The 27,609-nt window shown below is 37.0% G+C and overlaps 1 protein-coding gene across 9 annotated transcripts in view; it reads right to left on the bottom strand.

The window, feature by feature from the left end:
• Positions 1-373: 373 nt before the first annotated feature.
• Positions 374-27,609, bottom strand: part of LOC149568074 (nudix hydrolase 2-like) — a 121,163-nt gene continuing 93,927 nt past the window's right edge. For 8 of the 9 annotated variants that reach the window (XM_089821077.1, XM_089821079.1, XM_089821078.1 and 5 more), the window contains exons 4-9: positions 16,444-16,581; positions 15,883-15,960; positions 15,725-15,775; positions 15,545-15,579; positions 1,030-1,138; positions 374-925 (exon numbers count right to left, since the gene is read on the bottom strand). In XM_089821077.1, coding sequence (XP_089677203.1) covers positions 710-925; positions 1,030-1,138; positions 15,545-15,579; positions 15,725-15,775; positions 15,883-15,960; positions 16,444-16,581 — 627 coding nt within the window. In that variant the 3' untranslated portion in view covers positions 374-709. Of the gene's footprint in view, positions 926-1,029; positions 1,139-1,194; positions 1,239-15,544; positions 15,580-15,724; positions 15,776-15,882; positions 15,961-16,443; positions 16,582-27,609 lie in introns of all 9 variants that reach the window. The other variant, XM_089821085.1, reaches the window with a different exon arrangement.

Genomic DNA, 27,609 nt, shown 5'->3' with positions numbered 1-27,609 from the left:
GATCTATATCAATGATCTTCTAAAACTCAAAGATGTAAAGTATGAACTCCCTATTAACAACAAACCAATAGATGGTGAGGAAATGATTGTACAAATCATTAAATAGCCTACCACCATTACTAGAGAGTTTTGTCATGACTATAAGTCTATTGGCAAAAAACTAAACTTTGAACTTTTTCAAAACCAATTGATAATTCATCGTAAGAGTTCATAAAGAGCACTCATTCCATAGGTTTAGAGTATAAACTTTATTTCTTCACAACCACAAAAAAATGTACAATGACTATTACCAAAGTTTTGGGCATGAAAAGATTGCCTGCCAAAAAAAAAAATGGGGTGGATATTGCTAAGGAAGATCACAATGAATATGCAATGACAAACAAAATTTGTTCATTCTATCATTCAAGTGCACTCAAACACTTTGTGTGCAGAAAGGACAGGAATCATGTTTACAACTAATGATAGTCATAGGGATTATGTTTCAATAGTTGAAAGCAAGTGTCGTACAATTGAAGTGATAGGTAATGTCAAAACTGCACTTAATTTTGGCATCAAACTTCTAGTACAAAATATTAGGGATGTTCCAAAGCTTAAGCAAAAAATTATTCTCTATTGACTGGATTATAGAAAATCCTACGTTTGTTCAATTTTATTGTAAATAGACTCTTATCTCCTTTCATATCCTGAACATTATCAGTTTTCTTTGATTTCAGATATTTATACCATTTGAAAGACTAAAGTTGTTCATATCCTGAACATTATAATAAAGTACAGGTTGAGGCTCATTAGAATCAGATGCCATTTGATTTTGAGAAAATCCCTTGTAACGTTTCTCAAAGCTTGCAATGCACACATCAAAAATCTTTTTGTACAATTCACTTTCCTGATACTTTGGTTGAGCTATAACTTCCTTGAATGGCATCCACTGAACAAGAAATTTCATCAAAAAAGGATGTTGAAAAGAAATCATTTCATTAGTGAATTTGTGCAAATAACAAAAGTTCTGTTAACATAAGAAAGTGGACTCACCTTAGCTGCTTCGATTTCTGTTTCCTGTATCTTTATGACAAAAGAAAGTGGTTGCAAAATGCATATCAGGTTTAAGTCAGACTTGTCAAATGGTGCATTATGGAAATGCCTGCAGTTCATCCACCAAAAGTTTAAAGAAAATAACTTAGACTGCAAACTACTCACTTTCATCTCGCATTCGAATACACGGAAACATCCAAAGAAATAACCTGAAAAAACAATACTTCTTTATTCTCTCACAAAATGAAATCAGTTGCCACAGTAAAGATTGCTGACACACGTGGAAGCATTACAAGATTTTCATAAAGAAGATAGACTATAAAGACTGAATCATACTGATATATCTGATATGAAAGAAACAAGCACCCAATTTTTGACAAAGCAAATAGGCCACTGTAGTCAGCAGTCATGTCATGTTAAATAATTATTAGTAAAGCTGAAGTTGGCGGAGTAACGACATTTGTTTCCGAGCAGTTGGTAGTTGCCAATGGTTAATAATCTTGACCAACCGCCAAGTACCATATATGTAGTTCATAGTTGTCTCAAAAAGTAGCATTGATTGATTGTGCATATATATGACACATCTTTCTGGCCATATTATGCATTTGAATTTATTATGTCACATTGTTGTAAGGTTGAATTTTCTTACTATTTACTCTGGTAATTGTACAAGTTCCCTTCAGGAGTAAACATTTTGGCATCATTGTTGTACAAAGCCTGGAGATCTAAGCCGCAGAGAACAATGGCGATAGGTGGTATGGCAATGTAATGGGTTGATCAATTGGACAACCAGGCACATCCAAAGAAGAGGAAGATACAGTTGATTTCAAGTTGATGCATGACTTGGTATATCTATGGGAAGCATCTGTCAACCAATACGTTTGAAGGGAAAGTCTCTTGAGAGAGGTCCTTAAAAGCGTCATAAGAAACAGTCTAACAGTGAACTACGTTGTTGACCACCTTCTTCGAAGATTACCAAGGCTGTTGGTGCACAACTTCATTACCCTCTGAGACTATTGGGAGGACAGACAACAAGAGCAACATCCACAACATACGCTCCAATAGTACGAGGAAAGGAACCAGAGAGAAAATGCATGTGAAAAAAGAAAATGTTGCATCTCCAGTTAATGCCTCTTCTGCCAAGTAAACATAGAAGACTTATTGATCACACTCAAGAAGAGGGGGATAGATTGCTGAGAAGATCTCTCTGAATCAGAGAACAAAGTTAACAGGATGACAGTTACGGAGAATCGTAGAAGAATCTCAGAGTCCACCAAGAAATAATAGAAGTGTTAGTTGAAGCCCTATTTGAGAGAGACAGAAATGATCCAGCAAAGGCACAACCAGAAATCATCTAGCAAAGAAGACACAATGCGGCATACGTGGAGTGGATGGGAAGAAATCATCAGAACCCTACCATTCCATGATGAAGTAGAGGAAGTTCTTTCCAACCAGAAAAACAATCTGTCCATACAAGTAGTGTCAGACAAAGAAGACTTAGAGACGAGTCCACAAAGAGTAGTATGTCAAACAATCAGCAAATGACAAAGAGAACAACGGAAGAAACCTTGAGGACCAGATATGATATGTAATATCTGGAATTAAAAAAAGCCAAGAATAGGGGGACCTGCACTGAATACCTCAAGAGGAGAGAGTTCTAGAACAAGGAATGTAACCAAGGTGCAAGGGATGCCAACAATGGACATGTGGAGGGCTTCCACATGACCAAGTGTGCAAGAGGAGCACCAGAACATAGGCAAGAGGGAAACAATCTAATCAAGTCCTTGATACCCAATACATACCAATCCAAAATAGCAGTGACCCCCCTCACAAGTCCTGGTATAGATATGCTGAAACTCCCCACGTTCATGAGGAATCAATCAAAACATCTTATGCAACACTGTAAGACACAATTTCATATGGTTTGCAAGCAGTCAAGATGATAAGCATTATTTACTAAGGTTGTTTCTAGCCACGTTACAAGGAATGCCGTCGAGAAGCTCTAGATCCTGGAAGAGGAACACAAAGCATCCTGAAGTGACCTAAAGAATGCATTTTCCTCAAGGGGCAAGAGACGAAGTTTGAAAAACTTGCAAAAAATCCAAAAATGCAATCAAAAACATTTCATGGATTTAGAAAGATTGTAAGATGAAGTGTTTTGAACTTTGACTCTTAACTCAATCCTCGCAAGAAATGAGTCAAAATTCGTAGCTTGCTAAGTGTAGGAAGTTAGAGCAAAACTTGCATCATTTTAGCAACCATTTTGACCAAGCAATGTGCAACATGCAAAGAATTTGGAAAATGGCATCCAAAGCATATCAAGTGATTTAAAAGACTTGAAAATAAGCTAGGAAGGGTAGGAAATGTTTTCAAACTTATCTTGATCCAAACACTTTCTGTTTTGATGGTGCAAATTGCTCAAAAACTCTAAAGCATTTTTTAGCAAAAATGTGCACTAGATGGGTTGAGAAATGAAAAAACACTCAACAAACTCCCTTTTTAAATAGCCCAATGTGATCCTTGGGTGGTTTTAGGCAAAAACGACCTATAAATAATCAAAAACTAAAAAGAAATGAACATTTGAAGGCTGCAAAACCCGTATTTGATGAAAAATGCCCAAGAAAGTGGAGTTTTGAGAGCCAAAAACATGTGTTTTTGGTTTAAAAATCACCACTTTGGGGTATTTGATCAAAAAGCCTCATATTATGAAGTAAAGATGCAATTTTTGGTTGCAAAAGCATGTGCTTTAGGACCAAAATTTGCCACTTCACTCAAACTCGTGCATTTTTCATTAAAAATATGTGCTTGAGTTAAAAATCGCCAACCTCAAGTATTTTAGTTATAAAATCATTAAAGATGCACTTTTTGGTTGTCCCACCTTAAGTGATTTTTGATAGAAATACACATTTTAAAAGTAAAGACGTGCTTTTGAATGGCAAAAGCATGTGCTTTTGACAAAAAAATCTCCACCTTTATGCATTTCAATGCTAGCATGAGTAATAACATGCTTTTAAAATTGAAAACCACATGTTTTGGAGTTTTAAAAGCCCACTACATGGAAAAACACATTGAAAAAACTCTCTTAAAGAGGTAATGACGTGTTTCTGAGGGAGAAAAACACATATTTTGGCAATTGCATGTGTTTTTTAGTTGAAAATTTTCACTTGTGTGTTTTTTATTATTAACTCAAGTTAATGAACACAAGAATAAACTTTAAAAATACAATTAAACGTGCCTTTGGGTTCACATTTCCCACCTTAAGTGATTTAAATGATTAAATAACATGTTAGTGTATTTTAAAAGGCCAATTATATGCATCAAGAACTTAAATTTATTGGCAGTGGGGTTTTAATAAGTGTTTAGCATGTTGATATATGCTTTGAGTGATAAAAACCCCACCCTTATGCATGATTAATGTCTCGTGTAATTAAATTTAATCAATGAATATATTTTTCAATAAAGTAACATGAAAATAGACTTAAAAAGGTTAATTTTCATTAAACATAAAAAAGTGTGGTCAAATCAACTTAGAATGAGTTAAAAATTTTAAATGGATGCCAAAATCCACTTTAAATATTAACTAGAATTTTATTTTATACTGTTGCCAATAAAAAACCCACTTTTAGAGGCCTTTTAATCATGGCGTGCTTTTCCCATTAAAAACCCCACCTTTTCCTTCATAACTTGAGCTAGGCAACTCCGTTTGAGACCTAAGTAAGCTCGAAAATAGCCAGTCTCCAAGGGCTATTAACATAAGGCAAAAGCAACACTCAAAACTATTTACATCAAGAAGAAAAACAAACAAAAGACACGAAAGTATACCAAAAATCAAGTGCTTGCAATCAGAGAAGAAAAACTCTTTGCACACATTGGGGATTAAACTTGACAGTAAATTTCAAAAAGAAATGCATTAACAAAGCTACATAGAGTACGATTTGGGAATAACGAATTACCTTAATGAAACCTTATCAATACATTAAAACAAAGAGGCTAAACCTACAAATTCATGACTCAATTTTGTGATGTCAAACTTGAGGACAACAGATGATGAGTAGAACAAGGAATTCAATGAACTAAAGTAAAGATTGGTGAGTGTACCTATCCTAGATAACCTGGATTCAAACATGGAATTTCACGTGCACATAGATGCCTCTAGGTATGCAATCGAAGCTATACTAGCACAAGTAGGCATCACCCAATATTTTTGCCAATTGCCTACTCTCAAATGCCAAAAGGAATTATAGAAAAATTGAGAGGAAGGCATTAGGGATGGTGTACTCCATATAGAAGTTTTTCACTACCTCCTAGCATCACCCTTCACATTCTATGTGGACCACCAAGCACTAATGTACCTTGTGAATAAGTTCATTCAGGAGTAGGCAAACAAATGGTTGCTCTATGCAAGAGTTCATATTCATGATTAACAAAGATTAGGGAAAAGTAATATTATTGTTGATCAGTTGTCTCGGGAAAAGTCGGAAGACCCCTCTCATGGGGTGAACAAACACTTCCAACATGATTGCCTCTTCCAAATTACAGCACTACAATAATGGAAAAGCATTAGTACTTGTCCATCTCAACCCTCCAAGGGGAGATTTCATGGGTGAAAGAAGAAAGTTGGCACTTACTAGAACAATTAGTCAACCGGATCATCAATCAACTGACTCCTAAAATTATATAGGCCCAATGCCCTAAAGAAACAATAGACCAACCGAGATAAGCCCTATATCTCTATTCCATTCCATTTCGTCCACCGGAAGCACTCCCGATTAAGTGGTTAAGTCTCCATACCACAATGTACTAGCTCTGTCTCCTCCCGATTCGCAACGCATCACGAACTATTGGATCCATAATTTCACTCAAACTAAACTTTTCATCTCATCAAAGAGATGTACGAGATGGGGTCCCTAACACATACTAAAACAATGGTCATGCGGGTGGGGATTCTAGGAGTACTAAAGGAAGCACATGTAGGCTTGCCTGGTGGCCACATGGGATCAGATACCACCACACAAAAAGTATTGTAAGGATTGTGGTGGCCAACATTACACACTAGTGTCCAAATGTAGGTACGCATATGTGATACATGCCAAAGAACTAAAAAACCCATTAAGTGTGACTTCATTCCAATTTTCCCTTCACACTCCAGTAACTATTTAAGAGGTAGGTGTTGGTTCCCAAAACCGTAGATTGGAAATCCAATACCCTACCACTTCTCTGATAGGATTCCACAATCAATTTTGGCCAACGAACAAGAATCAAATTTATTCCTCTGCACTTTAGGCTCCGATACACCTAGATGGGTAGACCACCTCCTCAAACTTGATCACTTGGTTCAAAGCTTTTCTAAAGCGAATTTAAGCTTTAGAGTTCTCCGACTGGCAAGGTCCTTAAATTCAATTAAAATGAAACTGAAAGCTGAGTGTTTTAATTGAATGTTTTGTGTAAGGCTGTCGATAATGGAATTGATGCTTGTAGAAAGGAAGATATAGATTTTCTGACTTCAATAATAAAAAGACTAGTGCCTCTGTTCATTCGGGCAATAGAGTCAACTTCAGTGAAGATTTTTACGTACAACTTTATAATGTTCTACGCACTTATACTACCAACAATTAAATAATCAAGATGCGACAAATCAAATAAACATGTAATCTTAAATTAGTCCAAACTAAAATTTAACCCCTCTGGTAGGGAGACAAACTGGAGACAAACTGGACACAAATACAGAAACAATTTGATATTTTACAATATCTGTGATGATCAAGTTTAAGATACTAAATGACCGTGCCCACTTATCCGACATTTAAATTGTATACAAAATTCAAAAAAAAATTAAAAAGGATGAATCATTTGCAATTCAAATCCATTTTAAAATAAACAAAGGACATTTTATTTTATTATTAGTCCCTGCCTATGCATAGGCAGGGAACTAATGTTTTCACTTGTGGACATAATTAATTTTCACAATCAAATCATGCAAGTTTCTAAAGTTAGAAAACTAATATACTTTTAAATTAATTTTGAAATAGTAATTTGTATATTCTGATTGGCTAGTGCCAATTTACCAGGGGTAAATATGATTTTTTTCCGAAAAAATTGAATTTTTTTCCTCGAAACTTCTTCGACTTGAGCTTTGTCGCTGATGTCCGGAGCAGCTCTAAGTTTGTTTATCCCTGCCCAATGCCGCCTATTTTCTTGTCCTGACTCACAAAACAGTTTTGTCATCTCGAATCACCGGCATCCTTCTGAATGCCATAAAGTGGTGCCTAGAAATTTTAGCAATCTTGGTATTGAGTGTGTTGGAATGGTAACATATAATACCATTACCAAAACCCCACACGTATCATGTCAAATGCCTCATTGAAAATCCAATAATTCATGAAAGCATTGGCAAGGACAATGTCAAACCATTTTAATGTATCAAACCCATTGAAGGTTGAGCAGATTGTTCAACTCTATAATGTCTAAAAGAGTGCAAAGGAACTCTAAGCAGCAATGGTTGCAGGAGGATCAATGGGGCAATGTCTATTTAGAAACTTCTACATCAAATTGTAATTTATTGATTAAACATTGTATCTGTAAACTCGCACTATCTTAATATATAGAGTATACAAATATATATTGTTAGCTATTTTAGTTTCACCTAATGAAAAATTAAAATATAAATTTATTTGTGAATCTGAAAAAATTGGTTTACTAAATCAATAAGTTCATTGTTTACTTTTTAGAATTTTGTTGTTCCTTATTTATAATTTATTAAAATTTAATATAATTATAAATTAGTTAATTATTATATTAAGATGTGCATTTGAATTAATTATTTAAAGATATTTCTCACATGATATAGAGTATCATTACAAAATATATATATATATATATATATATATATATATATATATATATATATATAAAATTTATGTAGCTATTTTTCAATATTTATCATAATCAATAAAATATATCATTTTCTAATTTTAGTGAAGCTTATCACCAAGATTAGCTTAAGATTAGAGTTTATATTTGGTTAAAGTTAAGGTTTTTATTTTAAAATCAAGCTTAATTAGAGTTAGATTAATATTAGAAAAAATTAATGTTAGAATTTATATTATTCAAACTTAATAATTGTAATAAATATGATTTTTTTTGGTTGAAAAATATTATTAAAATATTTTACCATTTCTTATTTTTAAAAATATAAACAATAAATAAAATATTTGAAATATTGATAACATATACATACATACATACATATATATGCATGCCTTTTTTACAATATTTTTATTTTACATTCTTACAATATTTAAAATTGTTTGCTATTTTATTGTTTGATATGCTTTAATTTAGATTAATTTTTTTGGTTATATGCGGTTACATGAGCGCATAAATCAAATCATTAGCTTTTAAACTATGCTCCAGATAGGTTTGAATAGCTTTTCTATTTCCTCTGCTCCAGATAGATTTGTGAGGTTCAACTCGGGGTTGTCTGGATGCTTCATCAACGAATTGTTTTACATCATTCTCTTCAAGAATCATCATGATTTTGAATTTCGAGGCTTCAAAGTGCTCTTTCCCATCAAACTTGTCCTCAGGTCTAATATTGTATGTCATTGAAGATAGAAGATAGTTGCTAGATATATATAGACTCTAATAATTGAATTTTGTAGAGCCTAGGTTCGACTACCAGAGCTCTGATACCATGTAAAGTTTCTGCTAATTCCTTATCTCTTAATCAAACTTTTAATCCAGTCTTTAAATGTTGACAATGGTCTTCTAAAAATTCTGAATATTGGAGTTAATGTGTAATTTTATGCAGATCCAATAATGAATATCTGACTTTTGATTGTGAGGGAGTATCTCTGATATAATTCACAGTATATAGATGCTTAGAGGAGCAAACTTTATTGTAGCTGTGTGTCCTTAAACTGCATCTATAACCTCCCTATATATCCTTCCTAATGGTTATGTCCCTCAAAGGGACATATCCCTTCCTAAACTAGCACTAACTAAACTCTCCTTAAGTTGGCGATCTAGGACAAACAAATATAATAACACTTAACTAGCTATGAATTAGTTTAATTAAGCATTATAATGTTGCTTCATGAGAAGTCTCCGGCTCCTATAGAAAGAGTTATCTTTAATATGATGCTAGTTTAGAGATATATATCTAATAAGAAGAAGAAGTATGGTCTATACTATTAGACCTGTGGGTTATCTGGTTAATATTCTTAACACAAATGGCTCGTAATGAGAATGAACAAGGACGGGAAGTGAGGGAAACTTTGAGGGCTATTAGAGATGGGAAGAACAATATAGCCACTGCACTTCAACAGCTTACAGGTGCTATGCAGCAATTAGCTCTGCCTCACAGGGCAGCCTCAAGTCATCACAATGGAGATGGTAGTGTGGTAGGATCACCCCGAGCTACTAGGGCCTCCACACGGAACACTGACATGCCTTTGATGCCCATTTTTAATGCAAAAGAAGAGGTAGCACCACCTGCAACACCAAACTTACTACCAAATAACGTTATGGTAATGTACAATGAATAAGATTTATTCCCTGATCAGGTTAAGCAGAATTTGTCCTTTGTTCAATACTTAAATCAAAAAATGGAGAGCTTGTCAGATCCAAAGTCAATTGAGAGGACAATAAGGTATACAGTTCTTGCCTTTAGAAGGCCAACATCGAGATTGCAAGGAAGGAAACTTGAGTTTTCCCCGACAGGTGTCTATGATGTAGATGTACTTGTACTTGGTACAACACCTTCTAATCATAACTGTCATGTTGATGATAGACCTAGTTCACAGAGATCAATAGATGTATCAATACCCTTGGTGGATAGCAGCACTAAGCTTCAGCACGTTGAGGCCCCTAGAGTTGTTGCAATTAGTGCAGAGACAGCTGTTACTACTGATACTTCAGGCTCTCTTGAGGAGGGAATTATTATTGGAGATTCATATGAGAGCTGTCATAGTGGTGCTCCAGTACAGGAGGCAATGACTTCCTCAGGTGGGATCGATGCATGTATGGAGTCACCCAGCTGTGATGCCAATGATTTGGGTATTACAACGGAGTCAATAGATGCAGGTTCATGCTCTAGCATTATTGATTCACAACCTAGAATAGAGTCATGTGTGCAGAGTCAAGTGATGGCAATTGAGACTTTATTAGGTGATGGGGATGCAAACAGTGTGGACACCTCTGGTGATTTATTGAATGATGCTATGATTTTCACTAGGCGTGATACCCCTTGTCAGATATTGGATGATGACTCTTATGAGATTTTGGATGAGTCCCGAGATATATGTTTACAAGATCTTACTATTGAGGTGGAAGCTGAGACATGTGGGGAGATTGAAATTGTGAGGGCTTCTATTTCTTCGAGGGAGTTGTTTGAGGTACATAGTAGTTGTATCTCGGATGCAGAGTTCTGCAAGGATGATAGCACATGTATGAGTGATCTTGTGGTGGACAGTTCTAATTTAGTTTCTTCTCACGGTGCAATTAGTGAGACACAAAGCTTGCATAGGAGTTAGGGGTTACAAAGGCATCATGTGACTTATCAGCTGAAGGTGAGTGATAGTGACATCTATTCATCTCTTGATCATTATGATACTATTCAGCATATGCTATCTACATCTGGTTGGGGTGTCCCAATGTCAGATGAGCATGGTGATAGTAGTCTTTCCCTAACAGAGGTTCATGTACTTCGAGAGGCTGTTAGGATCTTGACGCATAGTTACTCAATTAGTTGATGACAAAGATTACCTCTTGGAGTGGTGTAGCACCTGCTATGAGGTGTTCTTGGGGTAGGAGGAGGTGGTTGAGCTCATTCGGGAGCTTGAGGTGACAGCAGACTCTCTTCAATATACTCAGTTGGCTCTTCAGGAGTCACAGTCACAATTGGGTGAGGCTACCGTGGAGTTAGAACGAGTATAGTCAACACCTACCCCAAACCCTATTTAGTTACATATTGTGGTTGGTGGTGAGTTTCCTTCTATGGCTAAGGATGAGGGACGTGATGATGTGGCGAACACATTCATCCAAGATATGAGTGTAGTGTGTACAGAGGAGGCGAGAGCATCAATGGAGACGAGCTCTCATGGTGATTTACTTCCTTCTACTAGAAGCGAATCTATTTCTTCTTTTCATACGGCTGGTAGCATTGGACAGTTAGCATTGTCACATTTTCAGAGAGATCAGTTTTGGATTGCGAGGGAGCAAATTGATGCTTCCACATATAATTTCTACTATACTAAGTCATTCATGGAGTATTTGCTTGAGAACTCGGATTTGCGGGAGGTTTCATACAGTATATCTAAGGGTGCTCTCATTCAGGGCTCTCGTGCTATTCGACAATTGGTGAGGAAGATTGAAGAGACCTCGACTACAATACTTCCCAATAGGGATTTTGTGGTTGAGAGGGTTGCTCAAGATCCTGCTCGACCAATAGTTCAAAGTCAGAGATTGGAGCCATCTTATGATTTCTAGTTTGATGATGATGAGCCCTTGACAAAGATTGGGAGTTTTTATCAGCATTACATTGTGAGGAGTGCTCATCACTTTTCTTTTGACCCATAGGTGGAAGACTTGGTTTTCAATGTTATGGATGGTGACAGAAGGTTTGGTATTCATTACACCCGCAGAGGGCGTACTTCTTTGCTAATGGAGAGAGATTTTGAGATACAGGGTATTATGAAACAGTTGGATGTGCTAGTGAATGAGATGAATCAAAATCACAAACGGATGACCCAACTGATTTCAAAGCTAAGATTTGAGAAGAGATGATATCACTTTTTCTAAGAGCATAAGGTGATGATACAATTGCGGCTTCAGATTTGTAAGACATTTCTTATGAGACACTGCATGAGTTGGGCACAATTGAGGTGGAATGTGATGAGGATTTATGTCATGTTAAGTCAGATGATACAGTTGTTGGTATAAGTTCCCCAAATCATGTATTTGATGGCGATGCAGCGATAGTGGGAGTAGGAGCATGCGAGGATACTATCATATCAGCAGCCACTTTTGTGTCGGTTGAGCCATCCAATGAGGAGTTTAGCAGTATGCAAGCGATGGTATATGTGTGCTCTGATGGTAGTACACTTGTTATTGTTGATGAGGTGAGGGATGTAGTGGTAGAGTCATGTTATACTATCGATCAACAAAGTGTTGATGTTCACTTCATGAATAGTCCTACGTTTGACCTGGATGCCACATTGCCTTATGACAATCCATTGTTTGAGGTTGATGTTGATCACTCACCTGAGTGGAGTTGGGTTCAGTTTTTAGCATCTGTAAAGATTTAGTTTAGTGTTGTGGTAGTTAGTAACATTCTTGTGTCCACAGATTTTGACGTGGCAACACCTATGGTTGATATAGTTGGCATGAGTGCATATAGTTCTCTTATAGCTCATCCCTTCAAGGGATTGTTGATCTGAATTCCAGTCCAGTTTATATTATATGGGTGAGAACCAAGATGAGGATATTTCTTGTGGGGGATTCTTTTGGTGATATTCTAACTCCTACATCATTAGCACAAGTTTTGAGTGCTATACTGCAGGTTATGTTGTTGGTTCTAATTATGTTAGTGGTATGCAATTGGTTCAATGTTAACAGGGGTGTCATGTACTACTTCATTTGGGATCTAGGTGGAGGTTGGAGTTCACTATTATTGCTGGATGAGTTGAGGGCAAGCAATCTCGAGAAGGGAGGACTATAAAGTCCCCATTGGTTGCCAACATCAGAATTTCAAGGATTAGCCTAATATTGGATCCTTGTAGGCTAATAAGGATGGTTAGAGGGTCTTCTAAGGATTGATTCATCTCCAACATTCAACAATTTATGGATTTGACCTTCGTTCGATGTCATTTGAACTCCATTTTCCATACTTACTATGTATAGTAAGTTAGGGGTAATAGAGATGGACCCTTCCTATTTTTAGAAAGTGTATTTGGTCACATGGGGAATTATAACGAGAGATTCCTATTTCTGACAGCACGGCAATCAAACAAGTATTTCAAGAAATATTGAAGTTCAAGTGACTTAAGTGATTTATTTAAATATTTTAATGTTATAAAGTTATAAAGTTACTTAAAGTGACTAAATGACGAAATAGTCTTTTATCCCACATTGCTAAGTTGTTTGAGCCTCTCCTCATTTCAAAGTTATAGAGGAAAGCATTTGCATTGGGATTGTTACCACGGATATATGTTATTTCCTAAAATCCTAAAGGTTGCTTAAATGTGACTGGATATTTCCTAAGAATGAAACCCCTTAAGAAAAATAGTGATGCTAGACGCAAACCTTGTTCTCACACTGCACGTTCAGAACTAACCTTGTTCTCACACTGCACTTTCAGAACTAAGAGTGGAATTGATGCATTGTTTATAGGAAGTTGAAGCTCCACAACTGGTAGAAGAATAGATGATTGAAATCTGCAGAATGATTGGGAATGTAGAGGGTATCATCTAGCAGATTTGAGTGCATTGGACAGCAGACAAGGTCGGTAGTCATCTTCGTAGCAGAAGAGGAGTACCTGGCATAAGTATCATTACCATTGTTACAGTTAAGTATTATCAGCGTTTTCCTAGCATCAAACAATAGCAGCAGAACATGCAATTGGCGGAAATAGCTGGATGGCAGCCCAGAATCTCTTCATAGTGGACACAGCTCGTGAATACCTTCACTCCAGCAGTGACGGGCATGAGTTAATAGCAGGAGTTGTATGCAGGGACTGGAGGTGATTGCAAGATGTCAAAGTATCTTCACAGGGGCTCACGGACAGTTGCACAGAACTCCACTCCTCCAATCAACGGCAGTCTACAACCTCCTACAGAACATGGGCTATAAGGGCAGATGATAGCAGTGAGACCACGTCAAGCAGGCTGGGAATGATCACGGGAGACACTCTGGTGGCCTAATGGTGTCTCCCTACAGCAGCAACATTAGTATCACTTTTCTCAACAGCACGAGTTCTCTCTCTCTCTTCAAGCTGCACGGGTATTCCCTCACCAGCAAATGGCATCATTTATTTGTTGAAGTACAGATTACCAGTTATCTGCGATTATACCAGGTTCCACTATCACTTGTTATGTTTGTAAATTTGTGTTAGTAATGCAAATATAAGTTAGTACATTGGAATACATTCAGTGATTACTCTTCCATGATTCAAGTTAGATATAATATTGTATGAGGTCTGCTGTAGAGGAGAATAATATAAATTCAGTACTGTTATTTCCTGAGTTTTCATATTGTTTGGCAAATCACTTCACTCATATTACTGTATTTCCTTGAGCCGGACTGTCTTATAGCAGTATCCAAGCTTAAGTCCAGGGTTACGTACCAACTATTTGACAAAATTCCTACAGCCCAAACTTGAATTCTTGATCAGAATAAGCAGGGATCATTACATTATTTTCCATTGTTGTATGGTAAAATTTTGTTGCTGTTTAGGCAAGAACCTACAAAACAATGGTAATTTGTGAGCCTCACGTGGGAGGTCTTGGGTTCGAGTCTACTTGAGCTTAACAAATAATAATTATTAATTTCAACAAATAATAATAATTAATCTAGGGTTCAGCCCATTACCTATCAAAAAAAATAATTGTTGCTGTTTACTGTGTAATTGAACAAGTATACAACCAGTTGTAATGCATGTAAAGTTCACTTATCGTCTTCCCAAAAGCAAAATGCATGGCTTGCAAAACAAGATGCATCTAAAGCCTAATAACATCAAAATCTCTTTGTTTCTAAATTGTTATTGGTAACAATGACATATTTTAAACTAAACAATGGGACTTTACCTTCAAACTCCTTCCTTACAGAATATCACCCATCATGAAGTTCTCAAGAAAAAATATTGTCAATTTTACAAACACATAAGTCTTTCAAGCAACCATTGGTGCTCAAGCACAAACTTGATCCTCCGATACATACTCTAGCCTAAAACATATCACTTCCAAGTGAGCTTTGAACAAGTTGAATGTATTTCTCCCTTCATTTCTTTTTATTGGTTTTCTGACTGCACATATTTGCCCAATATGCAAGACTCCTTTGCTTTCACAAACACTAATAACTGTGCCCACCTCCTTCACTGATTAGGCAAAAATTCTCTCTCAAAACAAAAAACAACCAGTACTAGGACCAGAAACTTCGATTTAATACAATAAACCAAACAACTAGCATATTTAACAAACTAAATGATAGTTTTTAGTTTTTAACTTTTAAAAAGTAATATTTGTGTGACTTAATTTCTAACAAAAACTTGAATATAAACTTCTGTAAAACTTGTATGAGTTTTATATTTGTTCATCATAATGATGGATCACTGTCTCATCCAAAATGTTGATAAAAACGGAAGCCAATTTTTTTTCCAACAGTTTTTATTTAGTCCCATACACTAGAAAGCTAATGTTCATTACAGGTAAAAACTATTACTCAACTTAAGATGGTTTTCTAGAGGTAATGCATCCATAGTAAATTAAGCCTAAAAAATCAATAAATGAACAGCCTCTACCTGAGAACTGCAACTTCCAAAAATTTAGCTTCAATCTGCATCCCCAAGGGAAAACAACTGAGTAAAGTTAGTAACAAATGAAATAATAAGTAATTAGACTAATGAACATTTTACTTGTAGCATATCATAACTATCAATCTAGAAATAATTAGTCAGAAAGACTATGCAAAGTGCCATCACCCCTGTCTCTTCCTTCACTTCTCTCACGACTCCATCGAAGATATCTTCCCCCTATCAAGTGAAGGAAACTAACAAGTTCAACCATTCCTTCCAAACTTTATGTCATAAAAGTAATATTTTGCATGCTACATTCTCCACACCAATAATGCACCTCGTACCTGGAGAAGTAATCCTGTTGGCATCTTCCATATCCCTGAGCCTCTATATGCACCAACTTTTTCCTGTACGACAAGCACCTAAAAAAGTAATGGTTGTATGTTTATTAGAATACTTGCATGATTTTTTCGTATCTTTTTGGTTCCTTCAGAACTTGTACCTGCCTTGTCTATTCAGACAAAATCAGAAGTGGTAGTTTACCCAATTTGTACAATTAAGCATGTAAAATGTCTTTTGTGAATTTTATCACCACTCTCCAATATCAATACCAATATTCAAAGACATACCACTTGAACTCTTTCCATACTATTATTAATGCTTCCTATTAAAATCATAAGAAAATATCAATTTAGTTCATACAGAGAAATAAAAAAGTAAATAAGCATGTAGTTTGTGGATTTATCACCTCTATGTACAACGAATTTATATGCTTCATATCATCTATATGTACTAACAAACAAAACAGCAGTATGTCACAAAGAAATGCAACTACAAACAGGAAAGAGTGTAAGTGTAAGCCATTTCAAATTGTCTGCAAAAAACTACTGATTTCATGCATATACCTCTCGGTTATCATTCATAATAAAAGCGCAAACCCCCACTTGATGTGAAGCATTAGCAGGAAGTGTGCAATGACTTTTAGGGATCCAGTACACCAGCATTACATATGTGCATTCTGCATGATGATACCAAAACTCTTCCTGTCAGGAGCAAAACAACATATACAAAGGCTCAGAGTGAACGGAAACTCAAAATAGGGTAATATGTGATCATGTTTTTAGCAACCTCTAAAAACCATTAAATAAGATATTAAAAGGTGCTCCCTAGACAAGAAAATCACTCACATTTAAGATAAGTAGCTTATGGACATTTTTAATATTTTGAAATATCCCTAACCAAATATTTACGGATTTCTTTCCCAGATAACATTCAGAACAAATATATGTTAAGTTGCATAGCAAAAACCAGTAATATAAATCCTAAAAAATATCTCCAATAGTTGTATTCGCAGTTGTTTCCTCAAAACCGATATTTAGAACTTAAACCATAGGCAGATGTATTACGAAAAGCAATAGGAAAAACAACAGATCCTCCAGTAGATATAAACCCATTCTTTTCAAAATAATAATAAGGAATTCAAGCATATAGAATGTGTTACAAACCAACAGCACAAAACCAATAAACTCCCATAAAAACTCCTTAAAACAACGTTATTGCATTATACAACAACAATACAATAACCGGCTTCCAAAATCCAATCCTACATATAGCTTTATAGTAAGATTGGAAAAACTTAATAAAAGAACCTATAACCACATGCGAGACACCTGATGTGACGTCTCCAAGGACAATGGGTTTGCCTCCACTGTCTACCGGCACGCAGGGCTACATCCTCATACTAGTTTCTGAATACTCTCCCAAGAAAGAACTGAAATCTGAATAATCAATCCAAGCATACCCCAAATAAAGGAGTCTCATCTCCTTTTATCTTTACAGCTGTGACTCTTTGACTCCTCTTTCTGACCTTTCGTCTTATTTCTCTTTCTCCTATTTAGCCAACTTTATAATATTAAATTGACCCTTTTATAATTTGAGTCTACACTCTCCAAGTCAATTTTAATATTATAAAATTATGTCTTACTTTTCTAGTGTCCCAAAAAGGGACATTAAAAATCTCCCCTCCTCAAAGTTGCTTGTCCTCAAGCAATTAATACTAGGATCTCATATAAATCTGTAGGTAGCTCTATAGCCCAATCTGAGAACACGTCCTACCATACTGCGAACCAAGGTGTCGAGCTACAATCCATCCATCAACCAGATCCATGGATCCCATGTTAATTCAAGTAATGTCACTGCACCTGAGGGCTGCAAAAACTTTGAACGTCATCGTATCCAATCTCAAACTGAATAAGGTTACAACCAAGTACTCAACAAACCATAGGTACAAACGGCCAACACCTGGGTCCCAAACATTAATGGCATAACTGGCTGATATGATGAGATAAAAATGTATCCAGAAGCTATGTATACCCCAGTAGATGGTGACGACCTGTCCCAAGTAGATGATGTAGGAAACAAGTTGCCCACAAGCTGAAATCAGCACCAAGGTTGCATAAAAGACAATACTGCCATCATCATTGAAGAATCCCTAAATACGTAGGGGTCATGAGAAAGAATGAAGCTGAAAAAGCATTCCCTACGATCAACACATAACTCTCCTCAATCCTCCACCAAGAACTATTTAACTGCTGAAATAAGAAATCTATCCAACCTATATAACAGTAAGAATTCGTAACCATGTAAAGGTTGTACAAAAGATGGGCAGTAGTAATCACTTCACCACACCAATCCTGTGACCAAAGTTCACTATTAAGAACTGTAGCTTGACCCGAATCTCTGAAGTCAGGGTCATCCTCTTCCTTGAAATCAAGAGGAACTCTCTCCTCTACCTCAAAAAGTGGGTTATCGGAAATCCAAACAGCATCCACCTCAAACAAAGGGTTGTCTATAAGTTGAATGTGATCTAAAGTTTTGGAACTTGGTCGCTTGGGGCAACTATCCAAATCATACGTCTGCTGAATGCCATCAAATTCATCAATTACTGCTAGGAAAAAATCCTGCCTCTCTTTCTCCTCATGTTCCTTAAAATGATTTGTGCTCCAAATCTGATTTTCTGCTTCCTGAAGGGAAATCTGAGCATCATCTAATGCCTCATGAGTATCCTTAAGCTCTCTATTGAGCTCCATAATCTCATTCCTTTCTTTATTCAGCTTATCAACATGTATTTCAGCAAACTTAAGAATGTTATCCCTATCGGAAAGCAAATACAAATAATTTGATTTCATAGTTTCAAGAGTTGTTTTGATCACTTGTAAATTAGAAGCAAACCAATCTTCTTCCACTCCCTTTTGAACCTTCCTGTAGAGATCCTCAACCATCTTGTGAGTGCTGGCATAACGTACCAACAATGCCACAACCATGTCATTACTAACCTTCAGCTAATTCCAATAGAGTGAGCAGGGTAAGTAGGGTATAGAGGTTGAGGGTCTGTTGAGAATTGGTGAGAGGGGGAGAAGGGATGGTGAGTGGATGATAGTGGGTGAGTTGGTTGTTTAGCATTAACGGGTGAGTTGGTTGTTGAGCGTTAATGGATGATGATAGTGGGTGATGGGGTGGATGATGATAGTGGGTGATGGGGTGAGGGGCATCATTTCATTATTGTCATATTGAGGCAGTTCATCGTCTTGCAGTATCATCTTGGATTGTTCATCTGAATTCATGTCATAAGCATCAGAAATATATGGTTCATCATACAAAGATTCCAATCTGCTATTACCTCGTGTGCAATCGACCTCATCAACCTGCTTCTCAAAGATAACCTCCAAATCGCCAACGAAGAAACTTGCACCTTGTGTAACAACTTCTACGTGATCGCGAGAAGGCTGCAAATCAAAGGCAGTTGACTAATTTTTGCAAGACCCTTTATTCGATGATTTTGGTCTGCTGAAAATTCTTCATACACACCTTTGCGTTGGTCTTTTACAAGGAGATCCTGAACCAAATCCAAGTACTTTCTTTTTGCCACATCAGTTTTATTTTGCTGCTCTAGATGTAAATCCACGTAATCACTGAATGGTAAAACATTCTGAATTCATATAGGCGGTTTTTGATACTCCTTGTAAATGTTGAGTATTTTTGTTCTCATATCTGTTGATTGTGGCACCCACAGTCCAGAGTATTCAGCCCTTTCCATATCTCTTTTTGTGTCTTCATGTTTCAGAATACACAATCTATATTCATCAAATTCTAGGCTACCATCTCCAATCTCCTTTACATTAGTATTACTTCTTGGCAACAAACTTCTTGTATTTACATGACTCTTGGAGTAATTGTAAAATTCTCACTTTTCCCCATAGCAATCAGATGAAGTCTACATAGGCTTAGTTTTTTGGAACTTGCCTAGGCTAGCGAGCCTAGCTGGTCTGAACTCTGAATCTTTGTCAACATCATTTTCCAGCCTCTCTTTGTGATTTCCATCCTCGAACTTTTTAAAAGACATGTTTCTTTGAGCCACAGAAAAGTTATTATTACCAACTTCTGAATTATATGAAATTTTTAAAGTTTCGAGGATGTTTTCTCCATGATAATCTTGATGATGATCCTTCTCCCTCCCTGGCACATGATGAGGATACTTATCCTCCTCCATGGAAGACTGCTTTGAATTCTATATCTATGAAGAATGTCCATTTCTTCCTCCAATTGAAGCCAATTTTCCCATAGGCATATTCTCAGAACTTGGTAAAATATCTTTTGAAGGAAAATTGGCATGATATGAACTTCTAGAATCAATTTGTGAATCTTGAGCCTCTACTAATCCACCTAAACTAGGGAAACAATAATTGGTATTAATATGCCTTCCTGTACTAAACCTTGTCGATCTTGGGAAGTTGATTTTCTGACTGTTTGTGCCTTCATTATTGCCCAAAATTATTCCTACCTAAACTTTGGATGGACATCATCAAAGAGAGACACCCACTGGTTATCACAGCTTACCTTGTTGCAACTCAATGCAAATTAATATCTTAAACACAAAGACCTTGGTGAGAAAGACCTTTTTCAACAAGTGAAAATCAAAGATGCCACAATAGCCAATGCGGCTACAAGAAGAACACAAGGAAAATGATCCTCAGAAGTAAAATGTGGCTTCAGAAGACTTGACGTGACTAGTGCTAATTTATGTCTGATCTCTTCTAAGTTATTGATCCGCCCTTATCAATGTCAATCGCATTAACTGATCTTGAAGGTCACCAAGCTCTTCATGAACAAGTGTAGATGTTAAAGCCCCGAGTGCAATTGCTTTAGTTGGCTCTATTAACAAATTCGCGCATGTGACATAATACGGATATATCCAGAGGGATTTCAAATGCATCTCCCCCTTCTCTTGCGAACAATTGGACCAAACTCGTCTTCTATTGAACCCGATATAACAATTCCCTCAGGCGTTACACTTAGAGGTTATAGGCATGTGGATAACCAAAACTATCCAAACTCGACAACCTCCATGTTGATATGTAACACACCGGCAATATATGGTATCGCACGGGTGGCGTATTTGAAGAGTTACCAATTCCATGTTGAAGAGTTGGGAGTGTTGATATTGCCACACATACCAATTGCAGAACCTGTCCTCTGCAAATTCTATAACAAGAAAGGCATTACAATAGTGTCGTTTAGAATTCTTGCAATCTCACCTACCACATATCTCCTTACCTGTCCAACATGAGCTTCAAAGTATTTTTCAAAATACGGCTTCAACAATTATCTCGGCACAACCTTCACCAAAATACTCAAACGGCGGCAACATGGAAGAAAGGAAAACTAACAGAGGTGTTGTTCCTCTAATTTCCTTAATTCTAGAATTTATTGTTTGTGCCTGTTGGAACAAAATACTTAACCTGACAACATTGTTAAGTCTTTATGCCAAACCTAAATATATATTACACCAACTTCTACTCACTTTGTAACGATTTCTCTACTTCTTTATTCTAGCAACCCGCATATACTAGAAATGGCGATGTGTGAATGTCATGTACTTGGAAGTACACCAAGTGTAATAAAACGGCTTTATTTTCTTGACTCAAGATGTTGATTGAGCTTCTAGGCAATATTAGTCACTACTAGCTCCAAGCGTAGCCTTGCCTAGACCAATGCGCATATAGGAATGCATTTTCGATGCATTTTGAACTCTAACTCACACCCAAACACTACTATTTCCGTGCAATTCTAGCAACTACTAATCAATCTTAGCTTCTTAATTTGATTCGACTAGTGCAACATGAAAAAGGAATTGCACAGCAGAACAATCCCCACCTTTGACCAATATTAGAAGCCTGACACAGGAAATACCAATTTACCGTCGCTCCATTCACAAAGTATTATCTGTTGGGACTCAAAATCGAAGCCCTAATTTTGAGTACCATTGAAAAAATCAAGCCCTTAAATGCTTTTTGATGCATATGTACCTAACTGTCCATTTGAGGCCTAAGAGGTATTTAATGTTTCTAACACCTTCCATTCAGTATATCCACTCGTTCTATGAAGATAAATTGCCATTCTGAGCTATTTCGTGAAGTCCTGTTTTGAGCAATTTCCAATTCTGCATTTTTGCCCTAGTGTCAAACAGCGACAAGAGGCTATGTTTGCAATTAAATATTTCGCCCCCAACAATGTTTCATGACTCGCCGCTTTGGGAGTGTTTAGTGTCCATACCAGAGAGCCTATGTTTTAGATTTTGAGTCGTTTTGAATCCGTTTGACTAGGTTTTGAATCCCTCAAAGTTGGTTGTTTATCGATATCATGCTGATATGAATTATTCTGAATTTTGGGAAGCCCTATTTGACTTGTTATAACTTTGACCCAATTGACCGAAATGCTAAAATTCTTTTTGCGTTGCATTTAAATGTTCAAAGACTTACTATGTTTCAATTTTGACCTTTTGACAAATCCGTTTGATCAGTTTTCAAATGCGATTCCAAACGCAATTTCTAACTTTTTACTCGTGTCAAGAAAAGCAGATTTGTCAGTACCCTTGTTCGTGATGTCATAACTTGAAATCCGTGATAGATGGGATCAAATGGATTGTACCATTGTGTTCTCCAAAAATACTTCAAGTGTGCCAATTTGTAAATCTTGACGAATCCGTCTGCATACTTTCACAGGTCCATTCCATTTGCAAAAACCGCCTTTATGCCATTACTTCCAATCGGCAAATTCCGAATAGCCCACTTTGACCATTCGCCAGATGCATCTTGTTATTCGTCATGAACCCAAATCACAGATTCATACTCTCCTCGTGACAGTGAACAAACACCCCAGCTTTCGTTCTCCCAAGTGTCAGTTTGCCCAGTTTTCAAAACCAATTCCAAACACGTTTTGTTGTTTTCTGACATGTTTATGTGCAAGTAATTTTAAGTAAGCAAATTTGACGCTCAATATCTTTTGACTGAGAAGTCGTCATGAGACGAGATTTGACAAGGTGCAAGTATGTGGAACAGAGAATCGGTATGTTTGATTTCAGAGCCCAATTAGGTGTTTTGATCAGTTTTTAAAGCAAGCCGACAGGCCCTGCTAACAGAAAATCACAATTTGCAATAAAGTGATAAAATGAGTATTTAATGACAAAGCAGTGGTTGAATTTGCTTCGAATCAATATCATGCAATCAGTGGATCATTTTGAGACTTCAGTTGTTCGAAAACGAAAAAAATTTAGCCGGACCCATTTTGGGGCCTGACTAATTTCACTAGATTGATAAGGCGTTGGTTTTAAAAGAGAAGCTATAATGATTTGCAATTATTAAAATTTCTTGGACATCTTATCATTGGAAATTAGAAGATGCGAAGTACATAAGGAATTCCCATTGAATCTTCAAGAGATTTCTGAATTCCATTTGAAGTGTTTTTCAATCGATGCATATAATCAAATGGTTATTATCATAGCAACCCGACTTTCTCAAGGCTGATATTTATCCAAACTCTAAAGGGTGCCACAATCGAGATCTAGAAGCATCAAATCATTTACAAGAAGGCCAGTTCAAATTGTTCTTATTTGCCTTTCTGTGAATTTCTTAAAAAAGAAAAGGTCAAAAATGAACACGCAGATTCTTTTCAAAACAAGGTTCCACAGCCTTTAGAGTGATGGGGTTGGATTCTGAAAAGTAGGTTGTTTTAAAAGTATGATGATACTCTTGAAGCAACTAATAATCTTGGCAAATAAAAGAAGACTAGAGAGGGATCATACGGCTCAATTTATTTAGGAAAGCTCATGGATAAGCCAAGTGCCATCAAGCGAATGAGGAAAACAAAATCAAAAGAATTTTTAGCAAAACTGAAAATGATATGCAAAGTTCATAATACCAACTTGGTTGAGCAAAGGCCGTGAGCCACTTTCTTGGATTGAAAGGGTGCAAATAACCCTTGATGCTGCAAGAGACCTTGAATATATTTGTGAGTACATTTTCCCCATGTTGAAGGATTCTATGTATCAATTGCATTCGCCACATCAAAACAAACAGCGTGCAACAACTTTCCACACCAATTAAAGAGGACAGCCCACAACCGTTGGAGAAGTAATATGCGACATGCAGGGGACTCTAGAAGCAATCAGTTTAGAACCCTCACGCAGAAGGAGAATGATTCATCGAAGTGTTCCAACGTTGGAGCTAGGTGTAGGAGAGATGCTCACGCAAGGAGCCCACGTTAAACAAAGAAGGGGCGGCTTGTGTATAAGATGAAAGAAGAGTATCCCAGCACTAAGCAAGGACCCAAACCAACCTAAGAGGGCTCCAACTGCTGTTTTCTGTCTTCTTTGAGGAATTTTGAAAAACCTTTAGAGCAGAGAATCCAAATGTAAAAGGAGTAACAACAATTGGCAAAGCATGTGGTCAATAATGGAAGGAAGTGACAATGGCAAGGAGCTTCAATGTCCAAGAAAGAAGCCGCATTTGTTTTATGAGAATTTTCAATGCAAAGAAGGGACACCCATAATGCTTTGAACAAGTGGAACGAGTCTCACGCAAATCCACACAGATAAAGAGGAATATCTTGTGATGCATTCAACACAGCCTCTGCTATTAATATAACAGATGCCTCTATTTCCGGCACTTTACTTCTACTATTTGTGTCCTTCCTCATCTTATTTTGTTGCTAAACATGGAATATCAGTGCCTATTGATGATTCGTGTTTCTCTTGATTAATGCTACTTTGCTCTATAGAAGAGATCTTAGAGAGAATAGCAGAGTTTTGAGGCCTGTGTGAAGGTATCATTTTCCCAAGCCTACGGATGCTTGCCGCTTGAGGAAGACAACGCCATGGAGGTAACTCAAGGCAGGGACTTCCTGAATTGCAAAGACAGGTTCGAATAATTGTGGTTCGCTTCGATCAATCATGGAAAACACAGCTTGAGGAAATAATAGTGCAAAGAAATTAGTCCCATATTGCCCGTGTTGGGGAATTTGCAAATGTTTAAATACTTTTCATTATCACATTCTAAGTGTCCACAAGACAAAAGGCTTTTTTGCAAGTCGTGGCCTGTGTGGTGGGCCCAACCCAGTCGCTAACAGCAGGAGGAAAGAACAGAATAACTTTTGAACAAACACACTAACCAAGATGCTAACGTCATCGTCAGATTCTGGTGGAAGGTCACCGGATTCCGGTGGCCGCTATGTCGCTACTGGAAAACAGCGAGGTTTTTCGGCATGCGACATGGCAACCTACCGAAAAACCTTGAAATCCGGCAAGAAGAATGTGGGACCCGGCTGCAATAGAGTTGACGAACCAGAATCTGACAATGGCAGCATGTGGCGAGCAGAGTATGAATAAAGTGCTAACATGGCGAATCGAGATCAAAGGTCACTAGATTGCGACACGTGGCAAATCCGACAGTGGTCGCCATGTCGCCAAGAAGAAGTTGCTCGACCGTTAACATAGCAACATGGCGACTCAATCAAAAACTGACACGTGGCAATGAGTCGAGTATTGTGGCGCTGACATGCCAAGCCAGGTGGATGTTGATTGGACAATAGTTGGCGGTAAGAATGGACGAGTCTGAAAGTGACATGTGGCGGAGTCTTCAAAGGTGGCACACTTCCCAAGGTGCTGACATGGCAAAGAGTGACACGTGTCACGAGGTCGTTATGTCACTGATGACGTGGTAGAATGCTGACTAGGATAACGACATAGCGACCGATGACGTGGCATGGTGACATGGCATAGTGACGTGGCGAAACAGAGGAACAATGAGATGATGCCACGTGGCACCTAGTTGGAGGGGTCGGATGACAAAGCAAAAAATGAGCCAATCAGATGCTGCCACGTGGTAGCTTGGTCAAAGCAAGTTGACCCAAAATAAGTTGGAAGGAAAAAATGAAATGTTTTAAAATGTCTTTTTTTTAAATATTTTATGGAAAAGTGCACGTACAAAAGTTTTTTAATTAAAGAGAAGCATTTTTCTAAAGTTTCAACTTTGGAAATTTTAAATTTTTGAAAAATTTAAAACTTGCAAGCTAGAGTCCATGCCAAGGGCAGATTTTTCAAAACGACTTTCAGGGGGTTTCCTATAGGCGAATATAGGCATATTATATCTCGCCGGAACTGGGAGAAGATGAACTTTCCGATTATGTAGTTTGTTTTTGCACAGGTGGTCACTAGTTCGAGTTATAAGCAGAAATGTAAATTTTGGTCCTTGGTGAAATGGGCGAAAATTAAAGATGAAGTTACAAGCATGGTAAAAGGTTTGTTGGGTTAATTTTGAGAATATTATGCCTTTCTGGTATAATTTGGCTCCAATTTTCAGTAATGGTGGAGGATTTGATTCACTAGTTGCAGAGAGAGATTAAAGAGATTCTTTTAACTTCTTGAGGAGGTTTTTCAAGTGGACAGATGTCAAACATAGTGCAGATCCGGGAATTCTTTCCTCTATATCATTCTCTTTCTTTCTCATTGTACAGGTTCCAGTTTTGGAAAAAAAAATTACTCATTGTTGTGATACCATGTGTGTTCCAATCTGGAGTTTACTCAAATCTGTGAAACCACGGTTCCAGTCTTGATGTGTTCTCATCAGTGTGACACCAATTTCCTTCAGCAATTTCTCTTGTATTGAGCAGCATTTAAGTTTTATGTAGATAGTTCTCATTTGTTAGGTGATTTGTATATCATTTCTATACATCTTTCAGCTATTTGTTTTCAAGGAAAATGAATAAAACACAGCAAAGGGTTTACATTCATTTTGAATCTTGTGTCCTGTTCATGGATCTGTAATTTCTTCTAATTTGTGAACCAAGAGCATAAATTAGGTTGCATTTTGTTTAAAGTGCATGTGGTTGAAGTATTTTGCTTATGGAACAAAGGGCCATATAATTGCTTGATATTTATCACAAGGTTTGCAAATTTCCTGATGGGATAGTTTGAGTATGAGATTCATTTTGATGCAGATGTCTATTCACAAGGTGAAAGATAGATTAGAGATCTTGATGTAGGAGTTATGTCAAAGATTTCTAAAAGATGTATGGTTGTAATTCATGTAATTGCCCAATAGATAAGGCATTGATCGGTTGCAGGATCATTTAGTTCAGTTGCTCATACCTAGGTCTTGCTGTTATCAACATATTAAATCATCTTTTCCCTTTTATGTTGAAAGTTATTCAAAGTCTAACCCTCACTTAGCTTACCAGTTTCATGAGTCATGCTATTAGCTATTTCATGCTTGTGATTTCTTGGTTAAGTATAGAAGATTTAGGAGTTTCATCTATTATTCTAGATCCTGATTATGCTCATTGCACTGGTCACATAATCAGATCTTATGAGGTTCATCCGCCTAGGTTTTGCAGACCCTGAAGTAGAAGAAGGGTCTAGCCTTATAGTTGGCCCGATGTCTAAAAGGATGTGTTAAGGATGGGAGTTAGCTGCCCCTAGATGTGTCTTGTTCTCATCGGGGTAGTTTGAAACCTGTAGCATTTCAAAACACCAACATTATCAAAACATTGATAGTTGACTATTGAGGATGTCTGCCAAAAAACAAAAGAAATATCCTTCATAAACCGATAGAATCCAAGCGAGGTGAAAGCTTTGCACGAAAACCTCCTTGAAAGCTTCACATATTGCAAAGTATTGTTTTTGTAATATTTGGAACAGTGTGTAGGTCATTAAAGAATAATGTTTTTGGAACCCACCA

The sequence above is a fragment of the Cupressus sempervirens genome, chromosome 3 (assembly GCF_028749045.1).
Source record: "Cupressus sempervirens isolate cs-2001-9-10 chromosome 3, ASM2874904v1, whole genome shotgun sequence".
NCBI lineage: Eukaryota > Viridiplantae > Streptophyta > Pinopsida > Cupressales > Cupressaceae > Cupressus > Cupressus sempervirens.
This window is presented reverse-complemented; position numbering and strand designations above follow the sequence as displayed.